At 40.5% G+C, this 16,158-nt stretch overlaps 1 protein-coding gene across 1 annotated transcript in view; it reads right to left on the minus strand.

The window, feature by feature from the left end:
• Window positions 1-12,460: 12,460 nt before the first annotated feature.
• The window catches only part of LOC102859228 (interleukin-6-like), a 10,602-nt gene continuing 6,904 nt past the window's right edge, over window positions 12,461-16,158 (minus strand). Inside the window, exons 2-3 of the mRNA XM_006882929.1 lie at window positions 12,631-12,906; window positions 12,461-12,574 (exon numbers count right to left, since the gene is read on the minus strand). Of these exons, the coding sequence (XP_006882991.1) occupies window positions 12,461-12,574; window positions 12,631-12,906 (390 nt within the window). The remainder of the gene's footprint in view (window positions 12,575-12,630; window positions 12,907-16,158) is intronic.

Here is a 16,158-nt window from a genome sequence, read left to right on the forward strand (position 1 = left end):
CCAAAATCTCTGTAAATGTTCAATAAAATTAATAAAATTTAATACAAATTTTAAAAAAGAAAAAGAAAAAAGAAAGCTGATAGTGGTTATCATCAGGATTAGAACCAACTTGGTGTAATGAGTTTGAGTTTTATAATACTCCCTGAGGAACCCTAGTAGGATAGCAAGTTACATGTTGGGATGCTAATAGAAAGGTCATTATTTAAATCCACTCATCACTCCTTGAGAGAAAGATGAGCAATTTCCTCTAATAAAAATTTACAGTCTCAAGAAACCCAGTGGAGGATCACAATGAGTCAGTATTGACAGGAGATCCTATTCCCTAGTAATGCAGTGTGTTCTGTGTTAGGCTCAGTACAAAAGGTCAGCAGTTCAACTCTACCAGCCATTATGTGGGAGAAACATGAAGCAGTCTCCTCCTGTAAAGACACACGAGCTCAGAAACCTCATGGATGGTCATCACAAGTCAGAATAAATCCAATATTACTGGGTCTAATATTCCCAAAATACCCAGTCCTTTCCATCTTCATTTTATACCAACTCACTCTCAAGTCTGGACTGTCCACCCTCCAAAACACCCCATTTGCAAAAGTAACTCACTTGCTTCACGTACAGACATAGTCACAAAGGAAAGGAGAAAAGAAATGTCAGTGGAGAATGAGCCCAGAGAAGGAGAGGATTCTTTTAAGAGTAAAGAACCAGCATAAACTAAGGCAGTAAGGTATGTCTTACCACCATGATTGTACATACATACAAATTCACAGCTTCTTAAGACTTTGGTTTTACACTAGCTCTGAAAGGATTCACACCTAGATAGAGTGGGAGATAAATGTGGAACAAAATTAAAAACCATAAAGAAGACCAGCTTACTGATCTGATAGAGTCTGCCAGAACCCCTGAGGGTTCTTTCTGATCCCCTAGCCAGGAACTGAAATCATTCCCTTCTGCTCCTCCTTTCAGTTTCAACTTTCAGACAAACAATACACAGGCCTATAAAGTGAACAATAACACCAAAGAGGTAGAAGAACAATAAACTCTAAGAGATAAAAGGCCAGCACTTAACAAAGGGTAAAGTTCAGAAGGCAAGAAGAGATAAGAAAGGAAGACAACAAAATCAGAAAGAGAAATAGTGTTACATTGTGGGGATTACAGGTCAATGTCACAAACTGTGTATTAACAGTTGAAGAGAAAATCAATCATCCTTATTCACCTTTCAACTTTAAGACGTATAGGAAGCAACTGAAAATATTATGGCTTGGATCAGACACACCTTAGTCTTTAAACTGATTTCTGTGCTCTTTTGTATTTCGGAGAGGTCCTTGACAGTAGATTTTTCCAACACAAAACCTTTTCTTAGCTTTTATAATAATGGTTTTATAGAATATTTGTCCTTTTTAAGAAAAGTGTGTGTGTGTGTGTGTGTGTGTGTGTGTGTGTGTACACACGTACCGTCAAATCTGATCTGACTGGTGCAGAAGGAGATTGCCCTTCCTTCTCCAGCAGAGCACCTGGCGGATTTGAATTACGTACTTCTGGGATTGCAGTGCAGCTTCTTGCCACTAGGCCACCAGAGCCCCCACTGAATATTTATCTTTTTGTGACTGACATATGTGACTCAGTATAATTTCCTCTGGCTTCATTCCAATTTTGGAGTGTTTTTACTAATTCTTCATTGTTCTTTAGTGTAATAAAATATTACATTGTGAATGTACCATAATTTCTTTAATCATCGGCTCCACAGTCAACACTCTTGGCACCAGCAGTCAGGAAATCAAAAAGCGTATCGCGATGGGAAAGTCTGCTGTTAGGGACCTCTCTAAAGTACTCAGGAGCAACAGTGTCTCTCTGGAGACTAAGGTGCGCCTGATACAGGCCATGGTCTTTGCAATCGCTTGTTATGCATCAGAGAGTTGGACAATGACTAGGGAGGACAGAAGGAGAGTGGATGCTTTTGAGCTGTGGTGCTGGAGAAGGGTACTGAATGTACCCTGGACTGCCAGGAAAACAAACGATTCATCTTGGAGAGGATTAAACCAAGCTACTCCTTGGAGGCAAGGATTCTGGGGCTTCGTCTGACATACTTTGGACATGTTGCCAGGAGGGACGGGTCCTTGGAGAGGGACATCATGCTTGGGAGGGTTGAGGGACAACGCAGGAGGGGAAGACCCTCTATGAGATGGATTGATTCGGTGACTGGGGTAATAGGGATGGGTGTGTCAGAGGCGGTGCGGTTGGCGCAGGATAGAGCAGGGTTTAGGGCTGTTGTGCATAGGGTCGCTATCAGTCGGAAACGACTCAACGGCACATAACAACAACAACAACAACAATCTGTCCACTAATGTACATTTAGGTTGTTTCCATCTCTTTGCTATTATAAATAATGCTGCAATAAATATATAAGTGTGTGGATATATTTGTGTCCCTATCAGTTTGTCACAGTTCTTATTTCTTTAGGATATATGCTTAGGATTCAGGTTGTTGGATCAAATGATATTTCCATTTTCAATCTTTTAAGGAAGTACCTAGCTGATGTCCATATTGGCTGCACCGTTTTACATTCCCACCAAAGGTGTAAGAGAATTTCAATCTGTCCACACGCTCACCAGCATTTGTTGTTTACTGTCCTGTGAGTCAGTTCTTACTCCACAGACAGACACATAACAATAGCTAAAGAAGGGAGCTCTGGTGGCCTAGTTGTAAGGAGTTGTGCTATCAACCCCAAAGTCTGGCAGTTCAAGTCCACCAACTGAAGAAAAATGCGCAGTTTCTTCCTATGTGATTTACAATCTCTGAAAGTTTGCTGGAAAGTCATTTATCATTTGGTTTTGAGTCAATGGCACATAACAACAACAGCTAATGACAGGAGCTTGGTGGTATAGTCAATAGGGTGCTGAACTGCTAACCCAAAGGTCATACCGCCGTGGGAAGCATCTCTATGAAAGAAGGATGGGCAGTATCCTACGGTTCAATCTACAGCCTTGGAAACCTGCTGGGGGGTCAGCTAAGAGTCAATTCCCACTCAACAGCAAAGACAAAGAGAAAGAAGAGATAATGAGAGAGCTCTGGTGGTCTAACACTTAGGGAGCTGCCCTCCTGACACAAAGATTGGGTTTCTCTGACAGTTCAAATATACCAGCAGTGCCGCACAAGAAGAAGGGCAATCTCCTTCCCTGAGAATAACAGCCTTTGAGACCCAGTGGAGGGTCAGCTATGACCCATTTTCAACTGAACAACAATGAATTCAAGTTTTTTGATATCTAATGATTGCAAGCATTTCCTAATGTGTTTGTTGGTCACCTGCATGTCTTCTTTGGTGAAGTATATTTTCATATCCTCTGCCCATCTGGTATCTGGGTTGTCTTGTTGAGATATTGGTGGTTGTTGTCATCATTAGGTAATGTCGAGTCCAATATGACTCACAGTGACCCTATGAACAAGAGATCTGAACCCAGTCCTATCCTGTGCCATCCTCACAATCTCAGATATATCTGAGCCCATTGCTGCAGCCACTGTCAATCCACCTAGTTAAGGGTCTTCCTCTCCTTTGTCATCCCCCCACCTTTCCAAGCATGATATCCTTCTTCGAGGAATAGTCTCTCCTAGCAACATGCCCCAAAGTATGTCATCTTTGCCTCCAAGGAGTACTCTGACTGTACCTTCTCCAAGACATAAATGTTTGTTCTTTTGGCAGTCCATGGGATATTCAAGACTCTTCTAAAACACTACAGCTCAAAGGCATCAGTTTTTCTTCTCTTATCCTTATTTACTGTTCAGCTTTCAGCAGCATAGCAAGTAATTGAAAAGACTATGGTCTTAATCAGGCACACCTTAGTTCTCAAACTAACATCACTGCTCCTGAATATTTGGAGAGGTCCCTAATGGCAGACTTTCCCAGTGCAAAATGTCTCTTAATCTCCTGACTGTTGGTACCACATACGTCAGAGGAATCAAGAGATCCTCAAAGCAGAGATCACAATCTCCACTCCTAAAGATTTAGAACAAAGGGGGAAACAAAGCCATATAAAAAGATCAAGGGCATAAAGACAAAAACTATGAAAACAAATATAAATCATATATGTAACTGCAATTAAAAATATTCCAAGTCTTCAGTGTATTTACACCTAAGTGTTAGAGAATATATCCCCAAGAAAATCCATCAGTTCACCAAACCCTCACTATGCACCCTAATTCATACAACCTTGTGTGTTAGAATAAAGCTGTGCCACATGGCTTTTCTTGTTGTACTATTCCTTTCCAGTCCCTTTTTTTTTCCTTTTAATACCACTAGCAGCTCAAACTTGCAACCTTTAGGTAAGTAGCTGAGCACAAAATCTGTACCACTAAGAGAACTTACTCGGGAGTTCTCATGGTCCAGTGGTAAGGAAGAAGCTGCACTGCCAAACCAAAGACACATGGTTCATATCCACCAGCCACTTCATGGGAGAGAGACAGGCAATCAACTCCCGTACAATACACAACCTTCAAAAATCCACTGGAGGGTCAGCTATGAATTGGCTCCGACTTGATATAGCAAGATACCAACTAAGAATAAGGAAGATCAAAGAAGAATTGATGATGCCTTTGCACTTCAGAGTTGGTGAAGAATTCTGAATGCACCAAGGACTGAGAAAAGAGCAAACAAATCTGTCTTGGAAAAAGCGCAGCTAGGGTGTGCCTTAGGGTGTGCAGCTAGGATGGTGAGACTGTCTCACATATGTTAGGCATTTTATCAGGAAGGACTAGTCCCTGGAGAAGGGCATTATGCAAGGGGCAGGAGGGGAAGACAAGCATGGAGATGGATTAGCACAGAGCCTGCAACAATGGGCCGAAACACAGCAGAGACTCTGAGGATGGCTCAGGATCATGCAGGGACTCATTCTGCTGCATGAGTTTGGAGCCAATTCACTAAGTTGGAGCCAACTCAATGGCACCTTATAACAACATGAATGAAAAACTATTTTGGAATCCACAGAAGCCAACACAAATGGTGGTTTTCATGAGCCTTATATACTATAAATTAAAGGAATTAGGAACAAAGTAACGTTATTATCAAGATATTGCAGAGCAAAGTTACTACACAGACGTTTTAATTAACTATTATGATGCGCTCTGGTGGCCTAACAGCAAGAAGCTTCATTGCATTCCTGAAAGTACACGATTTGAGGCCACCAGCTGCTCCAAGGGAGAAGGATGGGCAATCTCCTCCCATGCTATTAATTGCCTCTAAAAACCCGCCAGAGCATCAACTATGGGCTGGTTCCAGCTTTACAGTACACAACAACAATTATGTGATATAATGAACAAAATTATATCTACATTACATTGAGGAAATCTGCTCTCAGAGACCTCTCCAGAGAAGAAATGATGTCAGTCTAGAGACCAGGCCATGGTCTTCGCAATTACTTGCTATGCATCAGACAGCTGGACAATGACAAAGAATGACAAAAGAATTGATGCCTTCAAGTTGTGGTGCTGGAGAAGAGTCTTGAACCACCAAGAAAAAAAATAGGCCTGTCTTAGAGAGGGTGAAACCAAGTTTCTCCTTGGAGGCTGGGACTTTGAAGCTCCATCTCACACTTTGGGCACATGACCAGGAGGGACTGGTTCCTGGAGAAGGACATCATGCTCAAAAGGGTGGAGAAACAATGCAGGAGAGGAAGACCATGGATAAGATGGATTGATAAGAGTAACTGAGGTAAAGGGGATAGGTGTGTCAGAGTCAGTGAGACTGGCACAGGACAGGTGGCAGGTGACTCAACACATAATAACAACAATATGGTTTTGTTAAAATGTGTTGTTGCTATGTACTATCAAATAGAAACCAAAAGTTGTAGGTGACCCTCCAACAGGTTTTCTGAGGCAGTAAATCACATGGGAGGAGACGTTCCGGAACCTCTTTCTCCTGCAAGCAGCTGGGGGATTTGAGCTGTGTGACTTTAGGTTGGTAGTGCAACTCCTTACCACTAAGCCACCAGAGATTCCTAGCGAAGCTCCCAGATTAAGACAGGCTTGGAAGCAGGAGTAGCATTCACTTGCTAAACAACATACCTCTGGAAATTCTATGAACTTAGAGAAACAATGGCAGTTATAGAACAGGCTTCAGGTCTTTAGTTCATAGCGTCCCTATGAGTCGTGCTTGACTTGATGACAATCAGCAACAACAACAACAGGCCTAGTGGCAACAAGCTGTACTGCAGTCCTGAAGGTATGCAGCTGCCTCTGAAAACCCACTGCAGCCAGCTATGGGTGGATTCTGACTCAAAGGTATACAACAACAACATGTAATTATTAATTTGCATAAGTTTTATCCTCTCTGAGGCTTTGTTTGGTGTTTGCTGGGGGTTTTTTACCTTTTCTCATAAAATGAGGGATTACATTGCCCGTGCTAAGGTCACTTTTAGCTTTTATTTGTATGGTTTCAAAAGTAATATAAATAGGTGGTCAGGTGCCTAGTTTGGAACACCAACTGTCATTGAAAAGGTACTTTCAAGGCTACCACTATGCAGTTCATATCCACCAGCTGGGACCATGTGCTTTCATGGGTTCATTAAGAAGCACATTAGCATGATATTAATTGGTATAAAGGCCCCCAGGACAACAGCTGCAGCAGAAACCTATAGACCATAGGAGGCTGGAAGCACAGCGAACAAAGGGAGAGGCAGGAAAGCAATGATTGGCTGACCTGGATCTGTCTAGGTCAAGCATGGCATTTGGTCCCTCCGCAATTCTAAGTTCTCATGAATGTGGATGCCCAGGCAGCAGCCTAAACCTCCCTCATTTCCATATCAATCTCCTGAATCACAATGAGAACAAGAGCTACTGAAGCAGCAAGCAGACTGCATGTTAAAAGTACAGGCTGTCCCAGCGAATACACCAGAGATTCCTCCCTGTGTCTTTTAGTTGAATTTGTAGGTAAATCAGAACTGGTGCATACCTTACTTTAGTGGAAGAAAAGGTTTCAAGAACTCAAAAAATTTTTTTCCTATGATTTAAAGGCTGTATGTACATCAAGTGAAGGTGACCGTGATGAAGAATTTGTTTTATTGGTTGTATTTGAGAACATACATACCAAAACTTCCACCAACAGCTTCTATATGTACTATTTCATGGTCTGGACTACATACTCCTCCACTAACACAAACTCACTATTCCCTAGGCTTCCTATTTAATCTTTCAAGTTGCTGTTGTCAATTTTGATCCTATATTTAGTTCTTAAGAATATAATGCTCAAGGCAGATACTTTTTACCAGTTAAGATAAACTATTATTTCTTTTTTAAAAATACTTTAAAGGTTATATTTTTGTTGTTGTTGTTTAAAGCTAAAAGATTATCTCAGAGAAATAGTTTCAGGAGTTCATTCCATCTTCCTGGTTTCAGGAAGTCTGCAGTCCATAAGAATGTTAATTTCTGTTCTGCATTCTCCATCTTTTTTTCAAGATTATTCCATATTTAACCAAAATATTGAGTAATGATGGCTAGAGTCCTCTTTTTTTTTTTTACAGCTATTAAAATTATTCATTCTAAGGTTGTGGTAATATTTTCAATTTTCAAATACAAAATTCCGTTAAAAGTCTTCATAGAGAGCAATTTATTTTAGTATTTATTCTTAGAAATTAAAAAGCTACATGAAGTATGCGGATAAATTTATAATAGGGGGAAGGAGAGAAATCTGAAAGTTTGCAATGGTTGATTTTTATGTGTCAGCTTGTTGTTGTTAAGTGTTGTCAAGTCCGCCCAATTCAAGGAGAGTTCATGCACAATGAGCTGCCCATCTTCGTGATGTGTTGCTGACAGGGCCACTGTAGTCCACATGGTACTCACTAGTTCATTTTTCAGAAGTAGATCACCAGGTCTTCGTTAGTCCATCTTAGTCTAAAGGTGCCACTGGAATCTGCTCAGCATCACAGTAACATGTAAGCTTCCAATGGCCAGTGGGTAGTGGCCAGAATGAGGTGCACTGGACATGAATCATACTCAGGTTTCCTCAATGAACCACAACTTTCTGGCCAAATGTTGTTGCTGTTGTTAGATGTCATCAAGTTAGTCTGATACATCACTCGGTCACTCACTGCCGTCAAGTCAAAACTGACTCACAGATGACCTGGCAGTGGGCTTTCAGTCTGTAAACTGAATGAGAAGGTATTGTGATTGCCCATCTTTCTCCCATGGAGCAGTTTCTGGCTACAGGTTGCCTGCCTTTGGGTTGACAGTACAATTTCCTATCCACTAGGCTGCTGCTGTTGTTGTTGATGTTGTTATATGCCACTGAGTTGACAACGACCCACAGTGATCCCATGAGCAATGGCTCTGAACCTTGCCCTATCCTGAACCAACCTCACCCTCTAACACACCTGATCCCACTGCCATAATGCACTTTGTCAATAATACATCTCATCGAGGGTCTTTCTTTCCTGCACTGACTCACCATCCTTCCGAGTATGATATCCTTCTCCAAGGATTGTCCCTTCTGGCAACATGTCCAAAGTATGTGAGACAGAGTTTCAAAGTCTTTGCCTCCAAGAGCAACCTAGTTTCACACCATCCAAGACAGACCTGTTTATTTTCTTGGCAGACCATGGTTCAATACTCTTCTTCAGCACCACACTCAAAGGCATGGATTCTTCTTCTGTCATTCTTAGTCAGTGTCTAGTTCTCAGGTGCATGGCAAACAACTGAGAAAAACATGGCTTCAAATAGGTACACCTTAGTCCTTAGCCTGACATTATTGCTCTTTAGTACTCTGAAGAGGTCTGTGACAGCAGATTTTCCCAATGAAATTTGTCTTTTGATTTCCTGACTGCTGGTGCCAAGGGTGCTGATTGAGGACCCATGCAAGATGGAATTGTTAACAACTTCATCTTTTCTCTGCCTATCATGATGCTGCCTATTGCCGTGGTGGTCAGGATTTTTGTTTTCCTGATGTTGAGATGCAATCCATATTGAAGGATGTAGTCTTTGATTTTCTGCAGAAAGCACCTCAAGTCCTCACTTTAGAAGAACAAGGAAGGTTTCTTTATCTTCTCAATCTGCCTTTTGAAAATGTGCTCAGCTCTTTCATTTCAGCATCTCTTCCCTCTGTTTTCACTTCTCAATACGCCAGTGCAATTTTTAGAGTCTCTTCTGACATCTGTTTTGTTGTGTGGTTTTTTCCTCCTCTGTAGTGACCTCTTGCTCTCTTCAAGGATGATACCCTTAATGTCATCCCAAAGCTCATCTGGTCTTTGATCACTGGTGGTCAATGCCTCAAACCTATTCTTAAGAAGATTTTTACATCCAGGTGGGATAGACTCAAGATCATATTTGGTTCTTATTGTTTTCTTCAGCTTCAATGTGAACTTACACATGAGTAATTGATGGTCTGTTCCACAGTCAAATGATACAATGTACTAGGCCACTAGAACACCCTAAAATTCATTTGATGCATATTGTTGTTGTGTTATCAACTATGACATACAGTGACCCTATGAATAACTCTGAACACTGCCCTATCTACTGAGTCAATCTCACCATCTCTGATACACCTGACCTCATGCCACAGTCACTGTGTCAACCCAACAACAATATACTACACTTGATGAATGACAACCCTAATTATAGCAGAGCAAAACACTACTCAGGCTTTTACCATCCTTATAATCATTGTTATGACTGAGTCCATTCTTGCAGTTACAGTGATAATTCATCTCACTGAGATTTCCTTTTCCACTGACCCTCTACAAAGCATGATGTCCCTCTCCAGGAACTGGCCCTTCCTGGGTAATGATCCTAAACATGTGAGGCTACTAAGTCTTGCAATCTTAATTCTAAGTAGCACACTAACTATAATTCCATCAAGTCAGGTATTTTTTTCCCTTACAGCAGTCCATTCATATACTCAATATTTTTAGCCATTCCAAAGAAAGGTGACCCAACAGAGTGCAGAAATTATCAAACAATATTACTGATATCACATGCAAGCAAGATTCTACTGAAGATTTTCCAAAAACAACTGGAACAGCACATCAACAGAGAACTGCCTGAAGAGCAGGCTAGGTTTAGAAAAGGCCATACATCATACTAGGGATATTACAGCTAATGTTAGATGGATCTTGGCTGGAAGCAGGGAGTACAAGAGGAACATCTATCTGTGTTTCACTGACTATGCAAAGGCATTTGACTGGATCACAACAAACTGTGGATAACTCTGAGAAGAATAAGAATCCCAGATAGTGCTTATGCGAAGCCTATACTTGGACCAGAAGGCAGTCATCAGAACAGAGCAAGAAAACACTGCCTAATTTGGGAAGGATGTACACCACGGATGTGTCCTATCTCCATACCTCTTCACTCTATATGCAGAACAGATTATCCGGGAGGCTGGGCTCTATGAGGAGGAATGTGGCATCAGGATTGGAGGAAGACTCATCAACAACCTGCATTATGCAGATGACATAATTCTGCTTGCTGAAACTGAGGAGGATCTGAAGTGCTTGCTACAGAAGGTCAAGGACTGCAGCCTTCAATATGAATTGAACCTCAATATCAAGAAAACAAAGATTCTCACCACTGGACCAACAGGTAGCATCATGATAGATGGTGAAGAGATTGAGATTGTTAACAGCTTTAGTTTGCTTGGCTTCACAATCAACACTTTTGGTTCCAGCAGCCAGGAAATTAAAAGACAAATTGCAGTAGGAAAGTCTGCTGTCGTTTGGAGAGGCCTCTCCAAAGTACTGAAGAACAGCGATGTCGGTCTGGAGACTAAGGTGCACTTGATTGATCCAGGCCAGTCTTTGCAGTTATTTGCTACGCATCCGAGAGCTATAAAATGACTAGGGATGATATAAGGGGAGTTGATGCCTTTGAGCTGTGGTGCTGGACAAGAGTATTGAATATACCATGGACTGCTAAGAGAACAAACAAATTCATCCTGGAGAGGGTGACACCAGGCTGATTCTTGGAGGCAAAGATTCTGAAGCTTTGTCTGACATACTTTGGACATGTTGCAAGGCAGGACCGGTCCTTGGAGAGGGACATCATGCTTGGGAGGGTAGAGGGACAGCGCAGGATGGGAAGGCCCTAGATGAGATGGATTGATTCAGTGACTAGGGAAATAGGGGTAAGTGTGTCAGAAACAATAAGACTGGCACAGGATAGAGCAAGGTTTAGGGCTGTTGTACTTTGCATTGCTATGAGTTACAGGCAATTCAACAGCACATAACAATAACAACAATTCACAGGCATCCAATCTCCTTCAGTCTTCCTTATTCATTGTCCAATCTTTACATGCATATGAAGCAATTCAAAATACTGTAACTCAATTTAAAAAAGCAAACAAACACTGTCACTGAATTGGTTCCAACTTAGAGTAACACTCCTTCAAGGTTATAAATATTTATGAAAGGAACTGTCCACCTTTCTCCTGTAGGATGGCTAGTGGGTTAAAACTGCTGACCTGTAGGTTAATGGACCAATACATTACACAGTAGGGATCAGGTCAGGCATATCTTAATCCTCAAAGTGACATCGTTGCTCTTTAACACTCTAGAAAGGTCCTTCCAAGCAATTTGCCCAATGAAATATGTCATTTGAATTCCTGACTGATACTTCCATAGGTGTTGATTATGGTTTAAAGTAAAATTATATCCTTGCCAGTCCATACTACAGTCTTTTTATTTCCAAAAGACAATTTATTGGTATAAAAACCAATTTAAACATTTTACAAATATAAATATTTCTTTAAAAATATGTATAAGTTAGCAATTTACTTCAGGTAAGCCTACACATTCCACAAAATGATGAGGCTCTGAAATGATGAAGAAATTCAAATTGCATAGCTATTTTGTGCTATTGCTTAAGAATGAGTACATAAAATATTTTAAGTGGTATTTCATAAAAATATAAATGTTACTTATATAAACTCAGCTTTACACATTTAAATATAAATAAATTTAAAATGTGCTAATATTCTTTCTTTTTTGTTCTTCATAGATAACAACATAATAGGGGAGCTCTGGTAGCCTAATGGCAAGAAGCTGCACTGCAATCCCAGAGGAACACAATTCGAATACACCAGATGCTCTGCCGGAGAAGGAGGCACAATATCCTCCTGTACCAGTCAGATCTGATTTGACGGTACACGCACACAAAATAATACTAATAATAATAATAATAATAATAATAAATAGATAACAACACAAGTTATGTGCCCACTGGACAGGTTTTTGACCAAGTGATGGAAGGAATATCCATGAACTATAATGATCATGATTCTCCAGAATATGTGATGCAAGCAGCCCTCAGGCTGAACCACAGAAGTTGCCCAGGCTCCTCAGGATAAGGTTAATAATCGTTGTGCTTATTAGCCACTCACTTGGGGCTACAACTTGAACATCAGATTGGCATTTGTGGTTGGATCAGGGGTGGTTACTGGATTCTCCACCTTTGGCTCCAGGATCTGGACCAGACCTTTGATGCTTCTCTACATAAGTGACTTTCCCCTGTTGCCTTCAAACTTGTTCTGCATGTAATCCAGGTATACTTGAAAGTCCAGAAGCACAGGGACCATTTTTGTCTGGCAGTCCTCCTGACTGAACTCAGAAACAAAGTATTCAACATTTGCCATTATCTTTTGTTGTTTCCTGTCAGTGCCTCACGGCTGTTTTCACACTTGTCATACTTTTCACACGTCTCCTTCAGTGCAAAGACTTGAGCAATGACATCTTTAGTTTTGTCTGGAATGCTCACCTGTGGTCTCTTAGAGGTGGCATTATCTTTGGAATCTCCTCCAAGGGGCGTCCAGGAAGGAATAGCAGAAGCCATTTTCAGAAGCAACCCCAGGGAGAAGTCAAATGGACCAAAACCGCTTGCGGAGAGAAAGAGTTCACACTGGGGCTCCTGGAAAGTAGTTGAACTCTTCTTTTGTTCCTGGTGGATCAGGGCAGAACGACCTCAGACATCGCCTATCTCCTATTTATTGGGGCTTAAGATTCTAATATTGAAATTCATGGGAAAATCCCATGACTGATAAATCTTTTTTTTTTAGAGAGTAGGTATCTATACTAGAGTCTTCTTTGTTTTTTTCATACTACAATCTTTTATATTCTTCCAAAAGTACTTCAAGTCCTCTTTATTTTCACCAAGCAAGGTTATGTCATTTGCCTATTTCAGATTGTTACTGAGTGTGTCTCCAACTGATGTCAACAATCCAGATTCTCATTTACTTGCTCAGCATAGATTAAAGAAGTGTATAAAGAATACAGTCCTGACTCAGGAAAGCTTGGTTTTAAACTATGCAGCCATCAAGTCGCTTGCAACTCACAGTGTACAACAGCTCTGAACCCTGCTCTATCCTGTGCCTACCTTATTGTCTCCAACACACCTACCCCCATTATCACAGTAACTGAGTCAATCCATCTCACTGAAGGTCTTCCTCTCTTGGGCTGTCCCTCCATTCTCCCAAGCATGATGTCCCTCTCCAAGGACTGGTCCCTCCAACAACAACAGTATGCTCTTGTTCTGTGTAAACAACTGCCTCTTGATCCATGATCTAAATGAGTCCAAGGAAATGTTCCGGAATTCTCATTCTTCACAATGTTGTCCATAATTTGTTGTGATCCATCCTGTTGCATCCCATTGCATAGTCAATAAAAGATAGGTAAACAGCACATCCTCTGCTTTCAGCCAAAATTCATCTGAAGTCAGCAACAATATTCCAAACTATGCTGTTGTTGTTTAGGTGCCATCAAGTTGAGTATGACTCTTAGTGATCCTATGAACAACAGATCTGAACCCTCTCCTATCCTGTATCCAGTAACTCAATTCAACACTAATTTAGGTGTTGCGGCAAGGTCCACAGGGAGTTGTGCTGCTAACCAAAAGTCATGCCTCCACTGGTTCAAAGCCACCAGCTACTCCTTGGAAGAAAGATAGGCAATCTGCTGCACAATTAACTGTCTCCGGAGGGTCTACAATGGGCTGATTCCAACTCAACAGAATACAACAACCCTCAATAGTACTAAAAAGAATGGAGTCTCTCTATGTATTCCTACAGGGGCTTCAATACAATGCCATTTTTTCACCAACCTTTAATTACTGAACTTAAACGAAATTACTGAAGTCCTAAAGTAACAAGTAGTTGATGATCAGCTCAAGAAATTTCCACATCCTTAGATAAGCATCAGAGTATGCTTTCAGCTCTTAGTCAGATCAGAGGTATTTGTACCGTGGAGCAAAACATTTAGCACAGGAGTTTCCTTCTCTCCTTGTCTCTCCCTACACCAAACACTGAAAGGAGTCTTCTACGTTTGTTGATCTTAAGAAAATCAAACAGATGCTCTTAATATAAATCTAAATAGACCTTGGTTTGAATGCTTGGCTCCACCTCTTTCATTCAACTGAAAAAATATTTATTGAGTGTCTACTATATAAAAGGCATTAGGAAAAGAACAGTGATCAAAACAGCTTTTTTTTTCCCAAGAAAAAGATACTCTGCTAAAACTCATTCTCTTTAAGGCAGTAAAGAGAAATTATTCTCTAAGCTTAGTGGGGCAGACATGCATTAAGGAAATAATCCCACTGTAATGTGTAAGAGTACAGCTGTGAATAAACAAATACTGAACTACAGTCAATGCTATGCAGGATTAAGTGTTTAAGGTTGAAGTATATTGATGTTTGCAACTTTTTTAAGTGTTTCAAAATAAAATTGATTGACTGAGTCAAGGGATGGCTGTTGTGGTTACAAGCTGTCGAGTCAACTGCAACTCATAATGACCCTGAAAACAACAGATCAAAACCTTTCCCTACTTCACACTTGCTTCACAATCTCTGCCATGCTCAAACCCATTGTAACAAGGATGCTTACATAAGATATAAAGCAAATACAACAAAATACATCATAAAATCTAAATGATGGATATGTTGTTGTTGTTGTTGTTATGTGCCGTCGAGTCACTTGCGACTCATAGCAAAAATACATCTTAAAATCTAAATGATGGATATGTTGTTGTTGTTGTTATGTGCCGTCGAGTCACTTGCGACTCATAGCGACCCCATGTACAACAGCCCTAAACTCCGCTCTGTCCTGTGCCAATCGCACCGTCTCTGACATTCCCATCCCGTTTATCCCAGTCACTGAATCAATCCACCTCACAGAGGGCCTTCCTCTCCTGCGCTGTCCCTCCACCCTCCCAAGCATGATGTCTTTCTCTAAAAGCATTAAAAACACTTTGGAAAATTTCTAAACATACACAAAAGCTGAAAAAAGTTACAGCGAGATCATTTCAAGAAGTCTGCCTATAAAGGGAATTTGTTAAATTTAAAAACCCAATCTTTGATGAAGAGATCCACTTAAGTATTAAAGATAGCTCGAGGCAGTTTCAAAAGCACTTGGAAACTTGTATTAATGAATTTATTAATCAATATTTATTTTGGCAAACAAAGGTGGAGGGCATGCCACACTCAAGATACGAGAGTAAAAGGGCTAGCTCATCGTGCTATGGTACTTGGAAGGGGGTAGCCTTGGCAATCTCTAATTGTCTCCATCTATAAAATCAGATTTAACAGTCTTGTCTCACTCAGTCTCTCAGGATTGACTAGGGTATTGCAAAGGGTAGCTCTTTGAAAGGTATCTTTCTCTCTACCTCACACCACTTACTTTCACTCCTATGAACAGCCATTATCACAACTGACTCAAAGGCAACTAGAAAAAAAAACCAAGCAAACCTAGAATGTCGCCCTAACCAGAATTACCCAATAGACATAATGCAAGTAAATAATACATGCCACATTTTAAATTTGTAGTAGCAGTATTTTTTTAAAAAGAGACATAAGTTAACATTAAAATATATTTTATTTAACCCAATATACTAAAAAAATTTAACACTTCAACATATAATCAACATAAAATGTTAATGAGATATTTTACGTTCTTTTCCCAGTACTAACCCTTCAAAATTTGGTATGTATTTTACATCTAAAGTTACACTGTAATAGAAGCAACGTAAGCTCAAGAATCCAAAGGATCTGCCTTCAAATCACAATTATGCTGTACACTCTCAGGGAATTCAATTAAATTCTCTGCTTTCTAAAACAACTATGAGATATCATCTCACCCCAGTCAAAATAGCAAAATTTAACAGAACAGCAAGCAACAAATGCTGGCGAGGTTGTGGAGAAACT

This window comes from Elephantulus edwardii, unplaced genomic scaffold (assembly GCF_000299155.1).
Source record: "Elephantulus edwardii isolate Elephantulus edwardi_28Jun2011 unplaced genomic scaffold, EleEdw1.0 scaffold00025, whole genome shotgun sequence".
NCBI lineage: Eukaryota > Metazoa > Chordata > Mammalia > Macroscelidea > Macroscelididae > Elephantulus > Elephantulus edwardii.